This window comes from Cervus elaphus, chromosome 2 (assembly GCF_910594005.1).
Source record: "Cervus elaphus chromosome 2, mCerEla1.1, whole genome shotgun sequence".
NCBI lineage: Eukaryota > Metazoa > Chordata > Mammalia > Artiodactyla > Cervidae > Cervus > Cervus elaphus.
In genome coordinates this window covers 43,754,487-43,779,579 of record NC_057816.1, presented here as the reverse complement: position 1 = coordinate 43,779,579, position 25,093 = coordinate 43,754,487, and the positions used below count along the sequence as shown (strand labels likewise).

Here is a 25,093-nt window from a genome sequence, read left to right as displayed (position 1 = left end):
TCCAGAAAAAATCTAGGTGGAGGCTCTTCTATGAGAGACAATTTTATTGTTAAAAGGGATTTTACTGGACTCCCTCCTTTGGTTTCCAAGGTGTAAAGTTCCTAACAGTACAGGACCGCGCCCTCTCCTGGTCTTCTGCCTCTATGTCATCTGAAAGTGGAAGTCACTCAGTCCAGTGCAACCCTTTGCCACCCGTGGACTATACAGTCCATGGAGTTCTCCAGGCAAGAATACTGGAGTGGGTAGCCTATCCCTTCTTCAGGGGATCTTCCCAATCAAGGGATCGAACCCAGGTCTCCCACATTGCAGGCGAATTCTTTACCAGCTGAGCCACAAGGGAAGCCCAATAATACTGGAGTGGATCTCCACTGGATCTTCCTGAGTTAGGAATCGAACAACCGGGATCTCCTGCATTGCAGCTGGATTCTTTACCAACTGAGCTATCAGGGAAGCCCCTATGTTATCTAGGTTTTTATTTTTTTTTTCTCCTGATGACTCAGTGGGTAAAGAATTCACATAGAATGTAATTCAGGGGACACATGAGACACGGGTTTTATCCCTGGGAAGATACCCTGGAGGAGGAAATGACAACCTACTCCAGTATTTTTGACTGAAAAATTCAACGGACAGAGAATCTTGGTGGGCTACAGTCCAAAGGATCCCAGAGTCAGCCATGACTAAGGACACATGCACTGTGCACAGCAAACAAGTTGAGAAACTTTCTCAAATTTCCTAAACCCTCCACGGCGATACGTTTTTAACTCCAATACATCTGATTAATTCAAAGTTCTCTTGCTATAAAGAATTGTGGTCAAAATGGGAAGCTATTAAGTGAAATGAAACTTGGAGATTAAGACAAAAATCTCTTAAATCTTCCCGTTACAGAGCTGTAACTTCCTAGACAACCTGCCCATGTTGGTGGTAGGAATGGTACAGACAGAAAACTGAATGAGAGAGTGGAATTGTTGGAGGAAGAAAGGAACGGGACCAGCGTGGTTTCAGATCTCACTAGACTCCTTTGATACAAATTCCTCTCATGTGTGTATACATACATACATACATACATACAGTACATATATATATATACACATACACAAAAGTATGCATCAATATATACATATACAAAAATATGTGTATATATATGTGTGTATGTGTGTGTTTCATATATATGTGTTTGCATATTTCATTCTGGTGAAGTCACACCATGGTGTATACACACACACACACAAACACACACACACACAAAAGTATGCATATATATATATATATACATACACAAAATATGTATATATATGTGTGTGTGTGTGTGCTTCATATATATGTCTTTACATATTTCATTCTGGTGAAGTCACACCATGGTTTACACTTGTTATCCATGAAGTTATTATTTGGGAATAATTGAACTCCTCAAGTGTGAATTTCATACCTTCATTTCATGAACAATATAATAGTCCTAATTTCATTGACCCATTCAGGCTCATCACCCACTAGATTTAGTTGTCTGTCTGAATTTGCCTGCATTCACTCTGTGACACTTCTTCAGAAAAAAGGGTCCTTCAGATTCCATTTTTCAACACCGGACACTCAGTCTCCCCCAAATACCACTGACTGGGCTGAGATAGCCCTCTAGTCTCTGATAGGTATTCTCAACCTCATCTGAACTAAAATTCTTTCACGTTTTATTCTTTTCATACACTTCTGCATGAAATTTTTACTTCAGAATTTTTTTTTTAATTTTGTTATTCTGTTTAGGTTACACACTATTGCTTTTTCTCTTTATGTCTGTAACTCCATACACAATAGCTGTTGGTGGTTTTTCTTTAAGACTCTATACCTGGTCCTCATTCCTTGCATATGACCTCATACCCTCTCATTCTATTATTCAGCATGTATGCACAGTGGAAATATTGATGCTAGGTTGTGGAGTTAATGATTATGTCTTTGTTTTGTACAATACAAGATTGACTAGAAAATAATAGACAATTTGTGAAAGAAATATGATATTGTCTGTTGAGTTTGGGCAACTATCTCTTCAGGTTTTCTTTATGATACTGTGTTTGCATTCCAGTCCTCAAAACATTTTTCTATTTATTCAATGATGAGCCATAACACTTCACTCAGGGAAGGTTACTAGATGAGAAAATGTATTTATTTTTCAATTTTCATTGGAATATCCTTGATTTTCAAGGTTGTGTTGGTTTCTCTTGTACAACCTGGTGAATCAATTATATAAATGCGTGTATCCACTGTTTTTTTAAAAGATTTTTTTCCCCATACAGGTCATTACAGAGTATAGAATAGAATTTCCCATGCTACACAGCAGGTCCTTATTTATTACAGCTTTATGCATAGGAATGGGTGTATGATCATCCAGATCTCCACTTTATCCCTCCCGTCATCCACCCTGTTTCTTAGCACCTGGTACCTTAAGCTTGCTTTCTCCATCTGTGTCTTTCTTCTGTAAATAACCTCATTTGTACATTATTTTAGATTCCACATATGGTCAATATCACATGCTATTTATCTCTCTTTTTCTGACTCAGTCGCTTCTCCCCTGAGTTCACCCTGACAGAGAGCCACCCTCGGGGCCTCTCACAGGAAGATTCGGCGGGCGGCAGGTGCAATGCGGGGACCCTGCAGGGTTCAGGCGCCTGCGGAGCTCCTGAGAGCCCGATGAGGCCGCAGCCGCGGAATCCCCACGAACTCCCTCCGGCTCGATGGTCCAGCACCCCTCTTTGCAGCAGGGACTCTCGCCAAGGCCGGCACATGGTGCCCGCGGATCTGAGTTCTTTTCTGACACTCGGGCCACGTCCATCGGGACACAGTATCCTCAGGACGGCCCGACTCCGGGGCCTCATCAGGCACTTGCAGACAAAAGATGTTGGGGTTCCCTGGAGCAGCCCGTTTAAGATCCGGGAATACGGCCGTTCTCCCATCGCCACGCACGTCCTCCTGACTCCCTACTGGGCCTGTGGACTCCTGGGCGGACAGAAGCCAAGATCCTTCCCAGAAACGCGGTCTCTGAGCCCTGCGGCCCTGCGGACTTGGCATCCCTCCCGGAGCCCCTGGAGCGGGTGTCCGAGCGCCTCCAGCCCCGCGCCCCCCTCGGGCGGGTCCCTCAGCGGCGGGGCCGGAGCCCACTGACCGCCAGGACCGCCCGGGCTCAGACCCCAGCAGACCCGGTTCTCCTGAAAGACACGCTGCTCTCTGGGAAGGCAGGTCTCTGTGGAAGGAGGTGGCTCCATCAGTGGGGATGCCAGAGAAAGGACAGTCTAAGGTCTCCCCAGGACTCCAAACGCCTGTCTCCAGGGGGAAGCCTTGGCCCTGAGTCGGGGTTGGGGCTGCTTGTCTCTAGCCCTGCGGGTCAGAGGGGCCTGAGGACAGCTTTCTGCTCTCCCTCCCGCTGCGGTGGCCTGGAATTCTGGGCTGTAAGAGTTCAGACTATGGAGCTGAAGCCTTTATATACTACTTTTTGGTTCAAAATTTTTCTGTAGCAACACTTACATTTTTTGCTAGATGTTTAGTTTTTAAAAGAAACATTCAGTAATGGTGATTTCAAAACATCACACTTGTATGCTCCTCTGAAAGGCTCACATTGTGAATGGTAATTATCTGACTGAGAATGTTATCCAAGGGAGAAACAGGAACATCAGGTCAGTTAATAGCATTTCCATATCCTCAGAGAAAAAGTCTCTCTATTCAGTGAGTTAGTTCAGTTTCCCTTCTCCAAGGAAGGACAGAGCACAAACTGCAGAGAGTTCAGACTGACTTCTCTAGGAAGAATAGAAGTTATTAATATCACTACAGTATACAGAAACACCTCCAATCACATAGAGAAAGTAAAACATAAGCAAGAGAGGTATATTATAAACTGTGAAGTCTGATTTAATGTCAGTCTCTTGATACTTTTGGGCTTCCCAGGAGGCTCAGTGGCAAAAAAAAAAAAAAAAAAAATTACTGCCTGCCAATGCAGCTGACACAGGAGATCAGGTTTGATCTCTGGGTCAGGAAGATCCCCTGGAAAAGGAAATGGCAACCTGCTCCAGTATTCTTACCTGGGAAATTGCATGGACAGAGGAGCCTGGCAGACTATAGTCCATGGAGTCACAGAGTCAGACACAACTGAGCACCCACACGCTCTGTAATCTTGATCCTTTATTTCAGGACTCACCCAAAACACTATTTTTATCTTTTAGTAGAAAGTTTTTCTTGTGTCCCTTTTGTTAAATGCATGGATCATGTAGATGGCACTTTGCTATTATGTGGATATTTACTGGGGGGTTTTCTCTACCTAGTACATTTTCAAAGGTCCAAAAATTCGATAGTAATTCATCAGTGAATACAGGAAACTTCAAAAAGGATGTTCCGGATAACCACGTTCACATATCTCTTGCCTTTCAGTTAGTTGATATTGATCTAATATTTAGATTCCGCATATGATCCTTACAATTATTCAACCTAAGACAAATTTAATCTTTTTTTGTCAATTCTTCCTGATTTTACAAATAATAAATATTCTTTGTGCAATGAATAAAAGATTCAGTTATAATACAGAGAAAATTGAAAACCAGCAATGGCACCTTTGGGAATATAAAATCTTACCATATTATGTTTTCAAAATACAAATTATATCCAATTTAAACTCTCCTATTTTTCTCAGGCATTATTTCAATTTTGAACTCATTGAACTTCATTCCCTTCCCTTATTCCATGTCAGGTAAGGCAAAGATCGCTGCATTTTAGAGAACAAGCGGGCTTGCTGTGATGGAACAAGCTGAGTCACTGCTACTCCTAGAAGGAAAATCACAGTCCCTTTTCTCACTTGTGGGCTTCCCAGGTGGAGCTAGTGGTAAAGAACCTGCAGATTCAGGACACATAAGAGCTGAGGGTTCCATCCTTTGGTTGGGAAGATTCCCCTGGAGGAGGGCATGGCAATCCACTCCAGTATTCTTGCTTAGAGAATCCCACAGACAGAAGAGTCTGGTGGGCTATAGTCCGTGGGGTCGCAAAGCATCTGACACAACTGAAAAGATTTAGCAGGCATGCATTCTCACTTGTTACTGGTGAGATTATTGATTGCTGTGATTAGGGCTATCATATAGTTTGTAAAATGAAGATATGAAATTCAATCCTGGGGAGTTCAGTTATTTCCAAACAACAACTTCTGGCTATCTTGGCCAGAGAAGTATGTGGTATTTTGGGGGAGCTTGAGTACCCGGGTTGAAAAATAGAATGTGAGGGACTCCTCATTCTGAAGAAATATCACCGAATGAATGCAGGCACATTCAGAAAGGCAAGTAAATCTAGTGGGTGATAGGTCTAGATGGGTAGGTGCTATTAAAACTATAATATAGTTCAGTAAATGGAGATGTGAAATTCGTACTTGGATAGTTTATTAAAAAAAATACTTCATGAATTACAAAGGTAAATTCATGGTGAGACTTTTCTCAGAGGTTGGATTGTGACAATTGGATTAAGTAGGTTTCAAACGTTTGAATTCAATCATTGGCATCCTCATGTATTTCCAACTCGCAAAATCTAATCATGTAGACCTATACCTTTTCATGGAGTTGATAACCCTATCAAACTGAAAGAAATGGGTGTGGTCATTGGAGAATATAAAGCATCCAGCAAGAACCAAGCTCAGTCTTCATTGGAGTCCAGAGCTGTGGTGTTTGGCTGAGCTGTGGAGACTTTTGAAAGTTTCTGCCACCAGCAGTGGAGCACCTAAATCCTGAACTGAATTTGAGAGTTACCTACTGAAAAAGAGTGGAAAATTTTATTAACTACAACCAAAGGTGAGTTCTGAATATGGTACAATGAAATTCTGATATGTTCAGTTAAAAATAAAATTTTAATGGCAATCCTGGACACAAAAGCTACTTGTATTTATTCTGTCAGTACTATCTGTGTTTGAGCACTTCCTCAAGCATTGATTCCATGTGGGATTTGCAGACAAGTAACTTATTTTTACCCACACTATACCAAGTAACTGCCTTACAAAATGTGGGTAAAAACAGAAAATTAGTAAATATTGTTGAGACAATTAAAGCAGTTAATCCATAAAAAAGGATTTAATTCAATGAGGAATAATAGGCAATACATATTAAGTTCTGCTATTATTGCTTTAATATTATCATGGTCATTGATGCTATAAGTCTAGAAATGATTATATTCATACTGACAATTGTTTCCTGATTATTGTGATACTTGAACATTCACCAGTTCAAAATATGACATGCTCTGATGATATGAACCGACTCCAGGAAAACTTGCTTTCCTGAACTAGAAGTGACATTTTTTTCTTCTTCTTCTTCTTTTTGTCTTGAAAGGAACAGTTTTGTTATTTAAGTTGGAAACAAGCTCTGAACTCTTTAGGGTTAAGACATCAAATTAAAGCCAACACTGATTGTATGAAGTTTAAGTTCTATGTAAACAAATTCTTCTGTCTTTAGGAAAGCACTTCTATCACTTTGATGACAGAAGGAGCTGAGGCCATGAGGAGAGAAACGAAGGGTGTGCTAGTGTGGGTTCCAGTCAGGGAGTCGTGGAAATGGAGAGAGACACAGGGCTGAGGTTCAGTGTGTGCTTCTGTTCGATTCAGCTAATAAAGTAACTCTGAGGTCATCCCAACACTTACCTCCATTCTAATCTTTAAGGGGCTTCCCAGGGGGTTCTGTGGTAAAGAATCCGCCTGCCAATGCAGAAGATGCAGAAACATGGGTTCTGCCACTGAGTTGGGAAGATCCCTTGGAGAAGGGAATGGCAACTCTTTCCAGGATTCTCGCCTGGCAAATCCCAAGGGCAGACGATTCTGGTAGGCTACAGTCCATGGTGTAGCAACGAGTCAGACAAGACTGAGCATACTCACACTAAACGTTAAGCTTCTCCATGTCTTAATAATTTTAGTATGACTGAAATCCTGGTTTATTTTAAACAAAAAAAGTTGCTAAGGACTCTTTATTGTAATTCATCTTTTGTATAATAGTTCAAATCCAAGGTGTATATAGTCACCATTTCCAGGTTTGTTCTGGGGAGGTAAGCAAATAGGGGAGTTAGAGTTCAAGACAGGACTTTGTCTAAAGGGTTTATTTTTCCTGATGAGGGCAGAAGAAAGAGTTTTTCTCTTACCCTCTCTTCTTTCTTTAATTTTCAGAAACATGGATTCAGACACACTGCAGGTCTTCCAGAGTGAACTCACCTGCTCCATCTGCATGAACTGCTTCCTGGACCCCGTCAGCATAGACTGTGGGCACAGCTTCTGCCGTCCCTGTCTGAGCCTTTGCTGGGAAGAAGGCCAGACTCCAAGGAGCTGCCCTGAGTGCAGGGGAATAGCAGAGAGGCCCCATTTCAAAACCAATATTGTCCTCAAGAGGCTGGCTTCCCTTGCCAGACAGGCCAGAGCTGACCACGACCACCGCTCTGAGGAGCAGATCTGTGAGACACACCAGGAAGCCAGAGGCCTCTTCTGTGAGGCTGACCAGACCCTGCTCTGCGGGCCCTGCTCTGAACGCCCCGAGCACGCAGCTCACAGCCACAGTCCCATACACGGGGCTGCTGAGGAGTCCCGGGTAGGTGATGCCTCTAGAGCAGTTTGGGATCTAGAGGCTCCTAAGTCAGAGAGAAAGATGAGGGTGCTATGATGGTGATGGGATGGAGACAGTGGAGGTGGGATTTCTGAATGTGGATCCTCACATATAATGTGTCCTGTCAGTGTTGTTGCCCAGTTGTCCACACGCGTGGAAATGCAGCATCCCGGGGCGGGTGGCACCAGGGACACAGGCTTCTGCTGGGAGCGTGAGGCTTTCTTAATCAAACTATATAAATATGTGAGTCTCAGTTTCTTAGGGATTAGATTTCATGATCTGTAACATTTCCCCAGCTCTGTAGCATACACTTTGTCACTATCATCTTGGTGTTAGATTCAGATTAATGTGGGAAAATCTGACCACAACATTCTAACTCAAGGTTTCTGAGTAACCAACAAGGGCCTTTGTTCACGAATAAGGGGATGAAATTTACAGTGTCATCTTCTGTGTCTAAATCCCCTGGGTATTTTGCAGGAGAAACTTCTAAAGAGAATGGGCTCTTTATGGAAAATCAGAGAAGAAATGAAAATCATTCTGAACCAGGAAGCTAAAAAAACAAGGTCATTTAAGGTAAGAATAAAAATGCTCCTATTTATTACTATAAATAGTGATATAATTCTAGCTTTTAGGTCTATTTACATTCCCATTAAAGGATATTGATCTCTTCCCTTGAAAAGGCATGGTTTCAAAGGACCTATCAGTAATCACAGGTGGAACAGGTCAATATATGCTAGTTCAAGGAATCCTAGTACATGGGAAAACCTCAGCATGAAAAGTGTTCCTAGGCCAAATTTTGAGGATTTGAATAAAACTCAGAAATGGGAGTATAAGACAACGCTATACCAAGTGTTACTCTGTAGTAGAGGAGAGGGATATGGAAGTACCTAGAGGGAAAATAGAGCATCTTTTAAAACTATACAAAATGGGGTTTACCCCATTAAAGAATATTTAGAAAAATCAGGGCAAGGAACAAGAGAAAAACACAATCCAAATTAAAGAGAACATAACTGATAGAGTAAGAACCCTGAAGAATCCTTCTAAGGGGAGAGCTTGGGACCCCTCAGATGGCTTGATTCAAACAGGGAAAGACACTAGGAACTCAGAGAAACCATGGACAGGAAGATACTTGAGGCCAACAGTTTGTCGAGAATGTTCTTGATGACATCAAGGAAATAATATTTGAAGTTTTCTTTTGAATGTGAACATAAGCAATACTTCGAATACACTGTCCCCACAGAACTATGTGTCCTTAAGGAAGAAGATGATTATAGCTGAATATCAGAGGATGCTTCTGTTGCTCCGGGAAGAGGAGCAACTGCATCTGGAGGCCCTGGAGCAAGAAGCCAAGGAGATTTGTGAACAACTCAAGGAGAGTGTGCTCAGAATGACTCAGTACAGAGAACATCTGAAAGACATATACAGAGAGCTGACTGCGATGTGCTGCAAGCCGGACAGGGAGCTGCTCCAGGTGAGAAAGGAGGGTCCGTCCTCAGAGACAGAAACACTCTTCTAGACGAGCTGCTATGACACTGAAATATTGCCTCATATATGGTTACTCTCAGCTGAGGGATGGTGCTCCTTGACCCCCTTTATTGTATTTGTCCAGCCCCCTAGTTCAACATATTCTGGTAATCTTTGCAAGATTTTTGTCCATTTCTTAGCTAAAATAGGACTATATTTTTCCAGTGTGATCAGGAGTACTATCCAGACAGATGATCTAAAATCAGCAAAATTCTGTGACCAGTTGAAAGTTAACTTTCTTGGAGTAAATCTCAGTATATGTTCCTCTAAACCTTTGTCACTCCCCATTATCCCAAGTTTTCCAGAGACACTGAAATTTCGCCTGTTCTCTAGGCAAGGCTGTTAAAATTAGTCCTCAGTTTCACTCTATAGTTAAATACAGTTCCCTGTTTTTGCTATTACTTTGTTAAATGGTGAGCTCTGTCCTTGAGAACAGCACTGGCAGAGGGTGATACTGGAATCCTAGATGTTGCCGCATCATTACACAGACTCTTCTGACCTCCTTCCTTCCATAATGTGCCCTGAGGAAGTCCCCCAAGTTTTAGCTTAGGCTGTGTTATTAGGATGCCTTCTGAGTATTCCTTAGAAGATGATTTAAAAGACAATAGCTTATGGAATAAAGAATAGAAAGGAATATGCAAAATGACAGAAGTCTCATGATTAACATGATCTTTGTTTTTCTTTGCAGGTCTTGGTAAATGTATTGGAAATGTGAGTATACACTAATTTTTTTTTATTTCTAGAAATGTTGTTCTCTTTTTGGTGAAGTAGATTCATGGTACCATGATAGATTGTTTTGGGGTCCTCATCAATATTTAAATTCCAGGATGCAGGATTCCTTATACAAAATGCCATAGTATTTGCAGTTAACTTACAAGTATACTGCCATACACTTTGTCATCTCTAGATGACTTATAACAACTAACACATACAATGTAAATTAAATGCATTGTAAATAGTTCCCTGGTATGTGGCATTTTCAAGTTTTACTTTCTGGAATTTTTTTCTGAATATTTTCCATTCAGAACCAGGAGTAAGGATGGGGGAAATGGATAGGCTGGGACTCTGGAGTTGACATACATACACTGCTGTATTTAAAATATATTTATACAGTTGGTCCAAGAAGCACCTCCCATGAAATGAATAAACGTGTAAATAAACAAGCACATAAACCAACAACTGAGAATTTATAAATTGAATCTATGTGTAAATCCATAGGTTGCAGCACCCTCATATATAGATGACCGATATTGTCTTTTTGGCTATTTTCTATTTTATTTCAAAAGAATTTCAATCCTTGGCCTCAGAAGTTTCCTTTTCATTTGGCTGAAATCCAATATACCTGAAAACATTCTGACATTCTGGGCTTTATTTTACCCACTCACTCCATCCTCTCCAACCTCACCAAGTTAAGCTTAGTGAAGGGATTTTCTAAGATATCACAGAGGAAGCACCTATGCTAATGAGTTGGAAAGTGGAAAAGGCCTGAAAGAGGCAAATTCCCTAAGAATGAGAAAAGAACTGTCCTTTTGTTTGGAGGAGTAGCAGTGACTCAGCTTGTTCCATCACAAGCTCCCTTATAAGGAACCTCAGAGGGAGTGGCTTTCTGCTGCCCACTGAGCAGGTAGACTTTTTGGACCAAAATAACCAGGTTGGATTTGAAGTCCTTTGCTGGGCTGACAAGAGCAAACAGGTCTGGCTCAACGAACTCTTCCTTGTAGACACTGAATGTATCCTTGATGACTACTTACTGACTGAAGTCTCAAAGGCCTAGCCGGAATTTTCTGTCTGTAAAATGTTCAGTATCTTTGCATTACTTGATATGGAATAGAGGAAGGTAATGAGGTGCAATGAGTTGAAAACTGGAATAATATCTGAAAACAATGGGGAAGTTTAAATTTGATATAATTTATACTTAGGAAAAAATCTGGTAATATTTTTATATTCCAAACTGTGTAGAATATATTGTATATGCAATTAACCAAAAATAGAATTCTAACAAAATTTCCTGGGTTAAAAACTGCTTTTTTTTGTAGTGGTCATGTGATTGGCCTTTGACCTTGACATGTCTGTATGTCATTTGTTACAGGACTGACTTGGCAGAGATGCAGAAGCCTCAGCCAGTGAACCCAGAGCTCACTTGCTGGCCTGTCACTGGAATCCTAGACATGCTGAACAACTTCAGAGGTGAGGGTCAACCCTGTGGTGATCAGGACTGAATTTCCTTAGAGCTTCCTAGGAAGGAGCCTCCTTTTAATGTTATTTTATTTTTATCTGAAATGATGATACTATATGACTTTCCCAAGTTGTTGCATCTTTTCTGCCTGTATATTTGGATTGCAAAGATCAAGGCTGCACTTTCCAACCTATAGTTTAATGAAAATGCAAGTCATATACATATATTTAGTTACATCTGACATAGAGTGAAAGAGAGCAATCAAGTTGCTCATATGGTTATAAAGAAAGAATATTCAGTTTTCAGAGTGATCATCAAGAGACTGAGATTAAATCAGACTTCATGCAGTTCATGATATATCTTTTTCTTTTTTGATATGATTTGAGGTGTTTCTATATGCCATAGAGTAGTAACTCTTCCTCTTCTTAGAAGGGCAGTCTGAACTCACTTTGCTGTCTTTGTTTTGGGTTTCCCTGGAGGAGGGAAAATGAAAAAAAAAAAAAAATCTCAGTGGGTAGGGAACCTCTGCCTTCTGCCTCTCAGAGACGTGGAAATCCCACTTGCTAACCTGATTTCTGCTCTTTCTGCAGTGGATAACATTCTGAGTCAGACAATGACCATTCACCACATGAGCCTTTCTGAGGATGAAGATGATGCAAGTGTGATGTTCAGAGATGAGCACCACGGCACGTCCAGACAACCTCAGATTGTGGAGAGTGTCGTGTCCTGGGGAGTTCGGGCCTTCACCTCTGGGAGGCATTACTGGGAGCTGGATGTGACGCACTCCTCCAGCTGGATTCTGGGCACCTGCAAAGATATCTTGATAACTGATACTAATATCAGCATTTATTCTGAAGAAGCATGTGTTCTGTTTTCCAAGAAGGTGAACAATCATTATAGTCTCTTCACCAACACCCCACCCTACATTCAGTATGTGAAAAGGCCTCTGGGTAGGATTGGGGTGTTTCTGGATTATGACAATGGAACTGTGAGCTTCTATGATGTTTGCAGAGGATCCCTCATATACAGTTTCCTTCCTTCCCCTTTTTCCTTCCCTCTGAAGCCTTTCCTTTGTCTTAGGTCTCTATGAATTGTCAAATTCTGTGACCATTATTTTCACTTCTCCTCTGAGGTAATTGTTTCCCAAAACCTCATGTGAGGCCACAGGATAATCCCTGACTATCTCTGAGCACATTGTAATTTAATGAAACATAGTGACTGTATGTTTATATAAAATGGCATGACCATGTTGAATGTATAAGTGTGTTAATTAAATTTTCTTCTAATAAAAATTTATTATGGAGTGTTTCATAGAATATAATCAATTGCTTTTCTCTTTTAAATAATAGTCCTATTAACATAAAAGTTACATACCATAATGATTTCCCCATTTAAAGTACATAATTCAGTGTTTTTTAGTAATATACAAAAATTTGTGAAACAAGAACTGTCTAATTTCAGAACATATCCATCACTCCAAAAAGAAATCAATGCACATATTTACTCCCTATATCCCTTCCCCCGTCTTGTCACCCCCTTAATCCAGTTTTATTTTTCACGAATTTTTCTATTATATAGTTTCAATTAAATGGGTTCACACAATTTATGACTTTTTATATCTGGTTATTTTCACTTAATGCTTTCAAGGTTCATATACATTGAAAGCTGTGTGCTTTACTTGCATAAATGAACCAGACTGGGGTGCAGGAATGAAGTGGTATACTTATTTATATCAGGTTAGTAAACAAAAGGAATGATGTTTAGTGTATAGTTCAAATCATGGTGGAACTTGTGATATCCACTCATCAGGGGCTTCTTGGGCTTTCCAAGGAATTATATAAATCTTTTGACCTAGCAACATCATCTCTAGCATTCTTTCCAATAGAAATTATAACAAACAAGGATACATGGACCAAAGAATGTACTACATAGCATTTTCAATAACTAAATCAGTAAATAGAAAATCAGTCAAAATTTCTTAAATGTGGGATATCATTGAACAAAATATGCTACATATTAAACTATATAGGTAACAATAGTTTGCACTTAGTCTATGATGTCCTGTATATTTTTTAAGTAGTTAATATTCTAAAACAGTTGACTCCATATGACAGCAAAAAATACTGAAAAACAATTCACCATACTGAATGTTATAAGGTTAAAAATAGAAATCCACTGAAATCAGTCAAGTTCACAACAGTAACTTAGTGGACAAAATTTTAGCTTCTTTCTCTTGCATTCAGAAATGCGTATGATCAAACATGATCCATTTATTGAGTTCCAGGCTATCTACCTAGTACACTTACTCAGTGTGACCTTCGCAGTAAACTTAAAATGAAACAAGGAGGTGTTTTTATATTTGATAAATTCTTTGGCATATAAACTCACCATGACTTCGTGACATGCCAACTTGGCAGGGCTACATGACAAAGGGGAAGTGAGGGCAGAACCCAAGTTGAAACATGCCCACAGGGTCACCCGTCTATGATTATTCACACAAGCACTAAGCGAATCCAAGGGCTATCCTGAAGGGAGTTTGCAGACATAAGTCTCTTATCCTGATTCTAAACTAGAGAGCTTACACTAATTTATCTTCCTAGCTGCTGTCTGAACAGCCGACTTTTTTTAAGTATATTTTAAATTGGAGGATGTATATATATATATATATATATATATATCCCCTCTCCCTTAAACCTCATTCCCACCCACCCCACAGCAGGCACAGACTTTTCATTGAACATGCGCTTGCAGGCCTAATGTCATCCACTTCTGAGAACTCTGGGCTAACACTGTCATCAAACTCTTCCACTAAGGAGATCCAGAGTACCCATGTCTTCCAAAGAGAAACTATACTTGTGTCTGGTGCCCTGATTTTTGTGACTGCTGCAATTTGTAAATACAGAAGAACAGAAAGATAATATAAAATCACCTTTATGTCAGCATTCATAAAAACTCTTTATGACTAATTTGGAACATAAAATATTATTGTAGATAGTAACCTATACTGCCATACTTCACTTACTAAAGAACGGTGCTAGGGAAATTGGTTAAGAATTGAAAAATAATGACCTGGGGGATGCTTATAACAATTGTGGGACCCCATAAGACAGTGGTTGTGCTTTTGCAATTCAAGATCATTTTCATTTTAAAAAAACTTTTTATTTTGCATTGGAGTATAGCCGATTAACAAACAATGTCATGATAGTTTCCAGTGAACAGCAAAGGGATTCAGCCATACATATACGTGTATCCATTGTCCCACAAACCCTCTTCCCATCCAGGCTGCCACATATCATTGAGCAGGGTTCCGGGTGCTATATAGTAGGTCCTTGTTGGTGATCCATTTTAAATGCAGCAGTGTGTACCTGTCCATTCCAAACTCCCTGACTATCTCTCTTCCTCCCATTCTTCCCCCTGACATCCATAAGTTCATTCTCTAAGTCTATGAATCTTCAAGATTATTTTTAAATGCACATTCATAAACATTTAGGAGCATCAACACCTTACCTGCATGCATGTTCCATCATTTCAGTTGTGTCCAACTCTTTGTGAGCCTATGGGCTGCAGCCCTCCAGACTCCTCAGCCCATGGAATTCTCCGGGTAAGTATGCTGGAGTGGGTTGCCATTTCCTTCTCCAGTGGATCTTCCCGACCCAGGGGCCAAATCTGTGTCTCCTGTGTCCCCTACATTGCAGGGGGATTCTTTACCATTGAGCCACCTGGGAAGTCATCAAGTCCTTAAAATGTATAGAAATAGTATAGGTGTCTTGAAAGAGTTAAAAGCAGGGTCCTGATTCTCACTGTTTCCAAAAGTTCTGCATTCTCCAGCTGATTGTCCAATAGGAAATATATCAGGACAGAAAGGTGAGGATATGTGTTATTTCTTCAAAATATGTCTTTGTCCTAATTTTCCCACTGTGGTCACTAATGTTTGCTTTGTTGCAAAGCAACCTTCTAATGTCATTGGCCTGAAGGGGTGTCTGAGCTGGGACCTTTCTCTACTGTCCCGCATGAGCTGGGTGGGGAGCTCCAGGCAGAAACCCCTGTGCTGTTGTTGCTGGGGGGCACGGGGGGGCTTGAGGGGCAAGAGATGTTTCCATTCTGCAGTGGTGACCACAGGAGTTCTTACATTACAGTGTTCCTTTAAAATCCAAAAATCAATCAATTGATAAAATAAAGCTCCTCCTCCATGATAGAACATATTTAAACTAACCTCAAAAAACAGATTTTCAAGTTTTCCAAGACGTTAACTAAACTCTCTAAGTGATGAAATTATCTTTCCAACTTTTTTGGTAAATTAAAAATAAAAATGATTAATATTCAGAAAGTCACACATCAACGTATTTCAGGGTGGGTTTGTAGTACAGAGAGTGACTCTTGATAAAAGGATGTTTGCAGAGACATGTTTGTGAAGATAAGCCAAGGTGTTAAAGCAATCTTATCTTGCTTCAGGGAATCTCATCATCGGTATCCCACTGGAAGACTGATGAAATACACTCATTTGGAACAAATGGGTGGGGTTCAGAGACTAAGTATAAGGAGACTCCAGGAGCCAAAGTTTTCTCCAGTACTTGAGAGGGAGTGTTTGGAGCTCACCTGGATCTTGAGACTTCGGAAAGCTATCATGACCACACTGGAACTCTTGATCCCTAAGCCAACTTTACATTATTCTCCAGGGCAAACTGTTTCTACATCTCCTTAGGTGAGTACAAAGTTCTCAGAGCAGCTCCTGGGAATCTCTTGAGAAAGGGAGAGAAAACAAACAAACAAACAAAAAACACAATTTACTAATTTTAACAGAAAACTGAGGTTGTTTCATTGAAGTAACTGTGTATGCCAACTTAGTAAAATTATTGTATTTCTATATTGTCTAAATGGCATACATGTTGGAATTAATGGTGACTAATTTTAGTTCTCTAATTTTGCTCATCTCTTAGTTATTCCTATGCATTACAAGGACTCAGAAAGTGGTATAGATCCTAAAAATAATTTTCAGAGCTATTTGTCTCCATGTGTAATACCTACAATGGTCTACTTTAAAAATGGAGTGTGCCTGTATAAACAGGAGAGATAATACTGTCCTCTATTGTATTCTATTGAACTAGGTAAGGAATGTATTAATTTGAGAAAAATATTACTTTAAATTAAGTGAAGTAAATGTTTTCTCTTCAGAAATGTGAGTTTTTGTGGTTGAAATTTTAAAGAAACTAGGAAATAATTTAGCAGGCCGAAAAGTGACACTTGAGATGTCTGAGGAATTTCTGTACTTAACTAGTACAGACACAAGGATCTGATATTTTAGGAAAGTCAATTTTAAAGAGTATGATTTTTTTTTTTTGGTGCTGATTATCACCATTACATGCAAACTGCATCTTACCACAAAATGAAAGGGATGTCTGATAATAGTTTTAAAGACTTGGAAGATATAATCTTATGGTTTCATTTTTGGTTGATTAATGAGTGTGATACAGATTAAACAAGAAAGTAAAGGTAACGAATCAGTATATGGAATTAGTATATGTTACAACTCATGAAGGGCTTCCCTGGTGGCTCAGAGGTAAAGAATCTGCCTGCAACACAGGAGACCTGGGTTCAATCCCTGGGTCAGGCAGATTCTGTGGAGGAAGGTACAGCCACCCACCGCAGTATTCTCATCTGGAGAATCCTGGCAGGCTACAGTCCACAGGGACCCTAAGAGTCAGACATAACTGAAGCAACTGAGCATGCATACGCACACAATTAAATGCAATTAGTTTATGTCAGTAATTTCTGTTACATAGGATCCTATTTGACAAAATTTTGTCTCATCTTCATTATTTCTGAATGTATTCAGAAAGTGTTTTGGAGAGGAAAAAGTGATTGTGGATGTGAATTTAGACTGAGATAAGACAAAGGACATCCAATCACAGGAATACTGACAATCACAGGAGGTAACAAAATATGAACTTAGTCAAGTATCTTGTGCTAAATCAAGGACTGGCACAGAGTATTGTGATTGATTGTTTAGGGCAGTCAAGACCCGCAACAAAGAGCTATAAATTAGGTCAAACTCCTGATGCTCATGCTACTTAGAGGAAAATAAGTCCTCAACAAAATTGAGGTTCTCCTCTAGGTAGAGGAAAGAGGGCAGGAAGTGGACAGTGTTTGTCTGGCAGTCGAGAAAATTTCCTGCAGCTCTTGAGAGATCTCTCTGTGTCTCAGTTTTCCATTTATGTGAAAGCAAACTCCAGTCTCTTCTGTTCCCAATGCAGTTCCACAGGTGAGTCATCCCCCACATCTAATTTGCTTGTTCCTTTATGTCTTGGGGAAAGAGGAATAAACTCCTGATATTCTTCCCTCAGGAAAATGGACTCAGAAATCCCAGAAGCCTTCGAGAAGGATCTCACCTGCCTCGTCTGCCTGAATTTCCTTCTAGACCCAGTCACCATAGGCTGTGGACACAGCTTCTGTAGGTCCTGTCTTTGTCTTTTCTGGTAACAAGCCGAAGCCCCTGCCAGTTGTCCAGTGTGCAGACAACGATCAGAACAGACAAACCTCAAAACCATTTTTTTTTTTCTGAAGGATCTGGTGTCCACTGTCAGAAAAGCCAATCTCAGGCAATCCCTGAAGTGTGAGGAACAGCTGTGTGGGACCCACCAGCAGACAAAGACGATCTTCTGTGAAGCCGGCAAGAGCTTGCTCTGTTTGGTCTGCTCTCAAGGTCAGGAGCACAAGACTCACAGACATTGTCCCACTGAAGAGGCTGCTGAGGAATCCTGGGTGAGTGATGCCTCTGAGGGCACTTAGGAAGCTTGGGGATGGTATACCTAGAGACTGAAAGGATATTATGATCATGATGATGATTAAATCTTCTTTTTACTGAGTGCCAGTACAAATCTAGTTAGCAGGGATAAAGTTGTGAAGAAAATGCCATAGTACACCTGCCTTTATGGAACTTGTATCCACTGGCTTGGTTATGAAGTCAGTTTGTTGTAAAGTCATGTCTGACTCTTTGTGACCTCATGGACTGTAGCCCACAAGGCTCCTCAGTCCATGGCATATCCCAGGCAAGGATACTGGAGTGGGTTGCCATTTCCTTCTCCAGGGGATCTCCCTGACGCAGGGCCTGAGCCCACATCTCCTGCATTGGCATGTGGATTCTTTACTGCTGAGCCACCGGGAAGCCCCCATGATTATTTGGATGATGCATTATTATGCTCAAGGCTCTGGAAAGCCTTCATTTTGAGAAAAAGTCTTTGACTCTAAGATCTACAAGCATAGAAAGTCTTTTCCATTGGATCCTGGCTCCCTAACCCTGGACAAAGAAGGAAGATACAGTACGTTGGATTTAACAGGGGACAAGAATCACTAGAATCACACTCTGATACAAGATGCCACAATATCTGAAAATTAGCTATCTTCAACAAAACTTTGCTCCTTTCCCTAAACGGATGATTCCCTGGGTGTGGTTCTGTGGTGCGGAATCTCCTGAAATTGAACATTAGTGAGGAAGAACAGGGAAATGTGGTGATCTGTCATAGGCTTGCTAGTCTTCCTCCAGTTCCTATATCTGACATTCCCTAGTACACGCCCTCATTTGAAGTCTGAAACCTCATTCTTTTCTGGCACTAAAATTTAATTCTTTTACAGGAGAAGTTGGCAAACCAAATGAGATCTTTATGGGAAAAGTTACAAGATGTTGAAAGAAACCTCAAAAAATATGATGAATGAGCTGATGCTTGGATGGTAAATAGGAGAATGCATTTGTCTTTTAAAAAGTTCGAGGCATACATGCTTGAAACTTGTCCCTTAATAGATTGAGGTGAAATAATCATGTGCTAAAAAATTCAGAGTATGGGTTGAACACTATTTAGAATAATATCCCATGTATCATTTCAACCTACATGCCCAAGCCTCTTGGGCTTTTTGGAATCTAATGGATCAGGAACTACAGCAAAAGATCCATTAGAAGCACGTGACACAATTGCTAAGATGGAGACACAGGATGGGATGTGGACAACTCCACACCCGGGACTCAGGATCTCAGGGAAACTTCTCAGGTTTAAGATCAGTTCTCATTCTGAAGATCAAGGGGGCATTTAAAAATTCCTGGGTTATTTCAGGCACAGATTTCTGTGTAAGTCATACATTCTAGAAAGCAAGGGACATATTATTGAGAAACACAGGTATTTTCAATCTGATTAGTACATGAGCTCGGGTGGATACAAAGGAAATTGAACCACAATGTAAGGGGTGTGACTATCATGGTGAAGAGTGACAGCTCTCTATCTAGCGAGTAAGCAGAAAATGTGACATGTTAAAGAAAAACCTCAGGAGGGAAAGGAATAAAGAGAAACAGATAAAGAGTGAGAGAGTGAATTCATCAATGCTGGGAAGGAATATGCAACGGAATGAGGATGAATGCCCTTCTAAACAACGTGGGTAGGAACCTGTGACCTTACAGAACCTGTTTGTAGAGAAAAGGAGGGCAGAAAGAAAAGACTGGGAGGATGAGCATCTGTTTGAGGGCAGTAGATGAAAATCTGAAGATCTTTCCTTAGGATACCAACCCCGAGGGTAAAATGGAACATAGCTGCTCAGAGAGAAGTCAGGCTAGGGAGTTTGGGAGGTTTGAGATGAGACATCAGTTTACTTCTTAACATTGAAATCAGGATACTGAACATGATGCATGAATTACCCATAGAATTCAATTGCTTGCACGGGTCTTTCAGATTTGATAGGAGGCATATGAAAGAAATGACCCATGAAAAGATTTTCTCCAGCTGTTTCAGAAACATCTGTATGAAATGGATGGAAGTTATTTGAGAGAAGTGTGGGTTTGACTCTTGACCTAGTCAAAAACCATGAAAAATAAGTGAAGGAAAGAAGAATAAGTTTGATTTCTGAGAAGAGGGAAGATATGAATTTAAGATGGATGTAGTTTCTTGGGAGACAGAATGAGCCAGAGCAAACTAAATGCTGTTGAAACCCCTCTCCCAACAGTTTTACGTGAATGGATACGGAGACATGATTAGGAAAACTTATCAGATGGTAACTCCAATTCTTCAGGAGGGGCAAAATCACTACAAAGGGTTTATTACAAAAGAAGGTCAAAAGATTTGTAAGCAAATCACAAAGAGACAAAGGAACTGAGAGGAAAGAAGACAGATCTCAAAGTAATATACACAGAATTCAAGAAAATGTCCTATAAACCAAATGTGGAGCTGCTCCTAGGTAAGGACCGAGGACTGAAAATGTATTATCTGAAGCTCACACCTTTGATGCCCATTAGATGGTTAGATGCCCAGGGGTCTATGTTTTCATCTCTTTCATCCTAAGGTTGGAGTCTCTCCTAGTGGGAAATATTATAGAGAAAGTGCAACTCATGCAAATCATGATTGAGCAAGCTTTTCAAAACTGTGATAATGGAGACTCCTCAGGGAATATTCCCTTTTCAAAATCTTCTTTTGTAAATTGATTCTGTAAAAACCAGAAAGGAATAACTTTTGTACTGCCATTCAATGTTTTGATCTCCAATTGGGCAAGGGGAGAAATTTTAGATACATTCATAAATTTTCACCTCCTGTTGGAATATCCCAGGTTTAAGTTGCCTGGTGCTTATTAAGCCTTTAGGACAAGCCCTAGGAAACATCAATTTACAGAGAGCTGAGGGTTGTCCAATCACTACCCTTGTACTTTCTTTCTCTTCTTTTCCCTCGGAATTTCTTAATTTATCGAGAATTTGGATTCTCTCAACAAGCTGTGCCAATTCCCTTTGGGGAGAAAAAAGACAATGGGTTTCCTGACTGTTTTCTCATGGTGGTGATAAGAACTTTTCTGAAATTTTCCTAACCCAAATACAGGTTGGCTATTTATGAAGAAGTCTAGTCTTATGTTTCCTTATTTTATTTTTGACAGGAATTGGGAGACAAACTGAAATGGTAAGTCTGATCTTGCGATGCTGATGATGGCACTGTGAAGGCTGTGTAAGAGATCAAGCTGCATTTAGCAAAGGGAACATGTAGCGTGTCAGACATACTACATTACTTGTGTGTATATGTATCTATGGGGCTTCCCAGGTGGTGCTAGTGATAAAGAACCCGCCTGCCAATGCAGGAGACACAAGAGATGCAGGCTCAGTCCCTGAGTTGGGAAGATCCCCTGGAAGAGGGCATGGCAACCCACTCCAGTATTCTTGCCTGGAGAATCCCATGGACAGAGAAGCCTGGCAGGCTACAGTCCATAGGGTCATACAGAATTGGACGCAACTTAACACACACATATCCGTGTCTGTTTTGTTGAATATAATTTCCTGTTACACTTGAATGGAAGTAATTAATAGCATACTTTGCTCCTGTGGCTGAGGGAGGTATGTGTTGCCATACCCAATGCAGCCTTTTCCAAAAGGCCAGTTTTTACTGATTTAAAATTTCAAGATCATAAACATGTTGAAGCTCAAGGACTAGTATTTCCAGGCATTAGGTGAGAAAAGTAAGTACCTCTGGGGGATGGGAGTGAAAACAGACAATGAAAAAAAAATGTCCCAAGAAGAGCCTGATCCTATCCCATGCTTGTGGGGAAAAGGATTTAGATGAAGAATGTTGAGCTGAAGGATGCTATCTTATCGTAAAGGCTGTGTTCAAGAAGCCCTGGGCAGCAGAAGGATGACCCGCATCTTCCTCTTACAGGGGTGAGTCAGCAAAGCTGCACGTGCCTCAGCCTCTGCTCCCAGAACTCCCTGCGCGACCCATGGCCGGGCTGATGCACTGGCTCCACCGCTTCCGGGGTGAGTGTCACCCCACCGGTGCGTCTTCCCTGCAGGGTCCCTCAATGTTGGTTTCTGCAGACAGTCTTTCCCTCTTCATCTCGCAGCTTGTGCAGAACAGCCTGCAAATAGGCAGGTACAGACATGTGCGGTCACAGAGTCACGAAAATCCTCTACAGGATACACACAGGCTGGTGCAGGGGCTGATGCGATTCATGCCTCATCGATTACTTATAAATTTGAATAATCTGTATAATGAAGAAACGGACATACTCCAAAAATGGCTCCTGGATCCCTAGAAATATCATCATGGGCCACATCAGTTGTTCACTGAAAACTGGTTATTAATCCAGGATATTCCAGTTTCAGAGTTTAAGTGCAGTTACATAGAGAAAGTTTCTTAGCAATTGAATGTATGATATGTTTTCCCATTGATATAATCTGAAAAAACACATAAGCCTCAAAAAAGTATGGAAACCACAGGGAAGCAAATGGTTGGTGCTCCACAGAGCTCCATGATAAACCTCATCCTAGAGAGTGACTTGTCAAGAAGTGGAAGACTAGACCTTAGGCTGGAACCACAGATCAAAAGCAGAAGAGTCTAGAAAGAAATCACTTATAAGAAGCCATCCTTAGGTTTTGTTTCCTCAATGTCCATTTGCTAATTTAACTGAAATGGAAGAATGATCACCAATTCTCTATTCTACAATGTATTTTTTTTTTTCTTTTTTTCTCTCTTCAGCAGGAGTAATGGAGTTGGAGGTAAGATATACTGTCATGATCTTGGAGATGATCAATGCCTGTTGTCCAGTCTTTTAGATGTAATAAAAAGTACCCAGGCAGAAGTAGACATGACCTCCCTATTGTTTACAATCTCTGAGTTTTTAAGCAGTTTTTTCTATGGTAACTAATAATCGATTTCCTTGGCAGATATCCTGGCAACGTTTGAATTCAATGTTTTCCAGTTAAAAGTACATTTCTAATAACCTTAAGACTTTTCACCCAGTGAGACTCTAGATGAACCCTCTTCTCTCATAGATCATTTTATTTTAATATTCATTTTGACTATCATTTTCTCTCATCTCTCCACAGTCAACTTTTCATTCGACAATGAAGTAAGCAGTCAGCACATCAGGCTGTTCGATGATGCAAGATGTTTGACGTATGACTATCCCAGCCTCCATGCATCTTTGGATGGTAGAACATCGAAGTATTTTGCTGCATGGGGAGCCCAGAGCTTCACCTCTGGCAAACAGTACTGGGAGATGCTCGTGGACAGGTCTTGGGACTGAGCTGTAGGCGTCTGTAAGGATTCCTGGATAAGGAAGGACGACGGCATACTGGACGAGTCCAACAGGGACAACTTTCTCCTTGTGTGTGTGAAGCAGGATGACCATTACCAACTCTGGACCACTGCCCCGACCACGCCTCTGTGCATAGAGAGACCTCTGGGCAGGGTTGGGGTGTTCCTTGATTGTGGCAGTGGGAGTATTAGTTTTGTGAATGTTGTCAAGCCCACCCTCCTTTGGAGGTACGATGATGGTGTGTGCACTTTCCCTGTCAGGCCCTTCATCTGCACTGGCCACAGGTGAGGAGGCTGTCACGGCCCAGACGGGATGCTCAGGACTCCTTCTCTGAGGGAGTCCTTGTCCAGTGCTGCAAAAGAATCCTTCATTGTCTTTAGGCTCTTTCTACTGTAATGGACCCTTCTTTTTACTACTGTGTTATAAAGCAGGTGTCAACTGCAAACTTTTGTTGGTTTCTGCTATCATCTTGACAGTGAAATTTTCCTTTATAGCCATTTGTCTGGAATATATCAAGTGGTTATTCACCTGTGTTGTGAGCTTGCTGGACTCAACAAAATATGACCTTGTGCTTCCCATTTCCTGCCCCCCAGGGGTTAAACAACATGGACAGACCTGGTCCCTAACCAGATCCAGGTCAGCCTCCAACATTCTTCTCCTTCCTCACAAACTACTCTGTCCTACACATCTATTCACCCTCCGGGCAAAAACCGATTTGCAGGGAAATCTCCACTGACCCTGGAGACTGGGATAAGCATTTCTTTCAGAGAATCCAGAATTAGCAGGTCCTTTTTTGGTACAATAATAAAAAGAAAGTGCTTCATGAGAGGCACTGGAGAAATCTTTGCCTGAAGAAATTAATAAATAAATACTCCTTATTGGAAAGGAGTTTTGCAGTAAAGGTTAGGGACGAGAGTCTAAAAGTTTAAGTTTTCAAGATTTGAAAGTGGATGTTAAAAACTAGATTACACACATTGAGCCTAAGTGAATTTGTATGCTGTAGGCTCTGTTAAGTGTAGATATTAGAAGTGTGGGGGTGATTCTGGGCATTACAATCATACTGGTGGTATGTTACTCTTTCATATTATTTTAATTTAGGATTATCACCTGGGCATGAAGGATGGGACGGTATGGCAGGGAGCATGTCTGTTCCCATTTTCTGATCATACAATAGAGCTTTTATTTATTTATTTTTTTAATTTAAATATTTTTGCCCCACACTGAATTACATATTCACCATTGTATTTCTAAAGTTAAAGATAGTTTCTAAATATATATTGATAAGTTTTTCAATACTGGTTAGTTAAACTTACTCTCTAGCTCATGTTGAAATGTTGCCAAAACCAGCACTCGAGAAACCAAGCACCACACTGGGAGAGTTGGAGAATCAGGTTTATTACACCGGCGGGTCCAGAGGAGTTAACACTCCAAGCTCTGAGCCCAGAACAAAGGGGTTACAGAGTTTTTATAGACAGACTGTAGTGGGCAACACTACCTGTTAAGAGGCTGGTTTAAACTAGGGGTTTCATGCGCTGGAACAATGGTCAACGTGGGGAGGGGGATGTCTGACCTGGACAGGCATGATTAAGCAGGATTGCAGGGGCTGGGTGACTGTAAAGAGCAGGGCAAGGGTGAGTGAGATAAACTCCAGTTCCTAGTATTGCATGTCCCCACTTTCTGAGACTACATGACATATGTGATCTAGACTTTGCAAGGGGCAAGCAGAGTTACAGAGGCAGAAGGAGGAGGAGGTTATGTA

The 25,093-nt window shown here is 40.8% G+C and overlaps 1 protein-coding gene across 1 annotated transcript; it reads left to right on the top strand.

Annotated features, from left to right (window-relative positions):
• The first annotated feature begins 7,160 nt into the window (after positions 1–7,160).
• Positions 7,161–23,322, top strand: LOC122706492 (tripartite motif-containing protein 64-like). The gene is made up of 12 exons (XM_043921687.1): positions 7,161–7,571; positions 8,064–8,159; positions 8,827–9,070; positions 9,879–9,888; positions 11,200–11,297; positions 11,877–12,366; positions 17,628–17,679; positions 17,848–18,045; positions 21,184–21,206; positions 21,954–22,166; positions 22,773–22,792; positions 23,123–23,322. Exons 1-12 carry the CDS (start codon positions 7,161–7,163, stop codon positions 23,320–23,322), a joined length of 2,055 nt encoding a protein of 684 aa, XP_043777622.1.
• Positions 23,323–25,093: the final 1,771 nt, after the last annotated feature.

Excerpts from the sequence above, each read along its gene's own strand:
- LOC122706492 (XM_043921687.1), top strand. The coding sequence starts at position 7,161 with ATGGATTCAGACACACTGCAGGTCTTCCAGAGTGAACTCACCTGCTCC. Across the intron at positions 18,046-21,183 it reads AGGCTGCTGAGGAATCCTGG|GAATTGGGAGACAAACTGAA; the intron begins GTGAGTGATGCC and ends TATTTTTGACAG. Across the intron at positions 21,207-21,953 it reads TTGGGAGACAAACTGAAATG|GGGTGAGTCAGCAAAGCTGC; the intron begins GTAAGTCTGATC and ends TTCCTCTTACAG.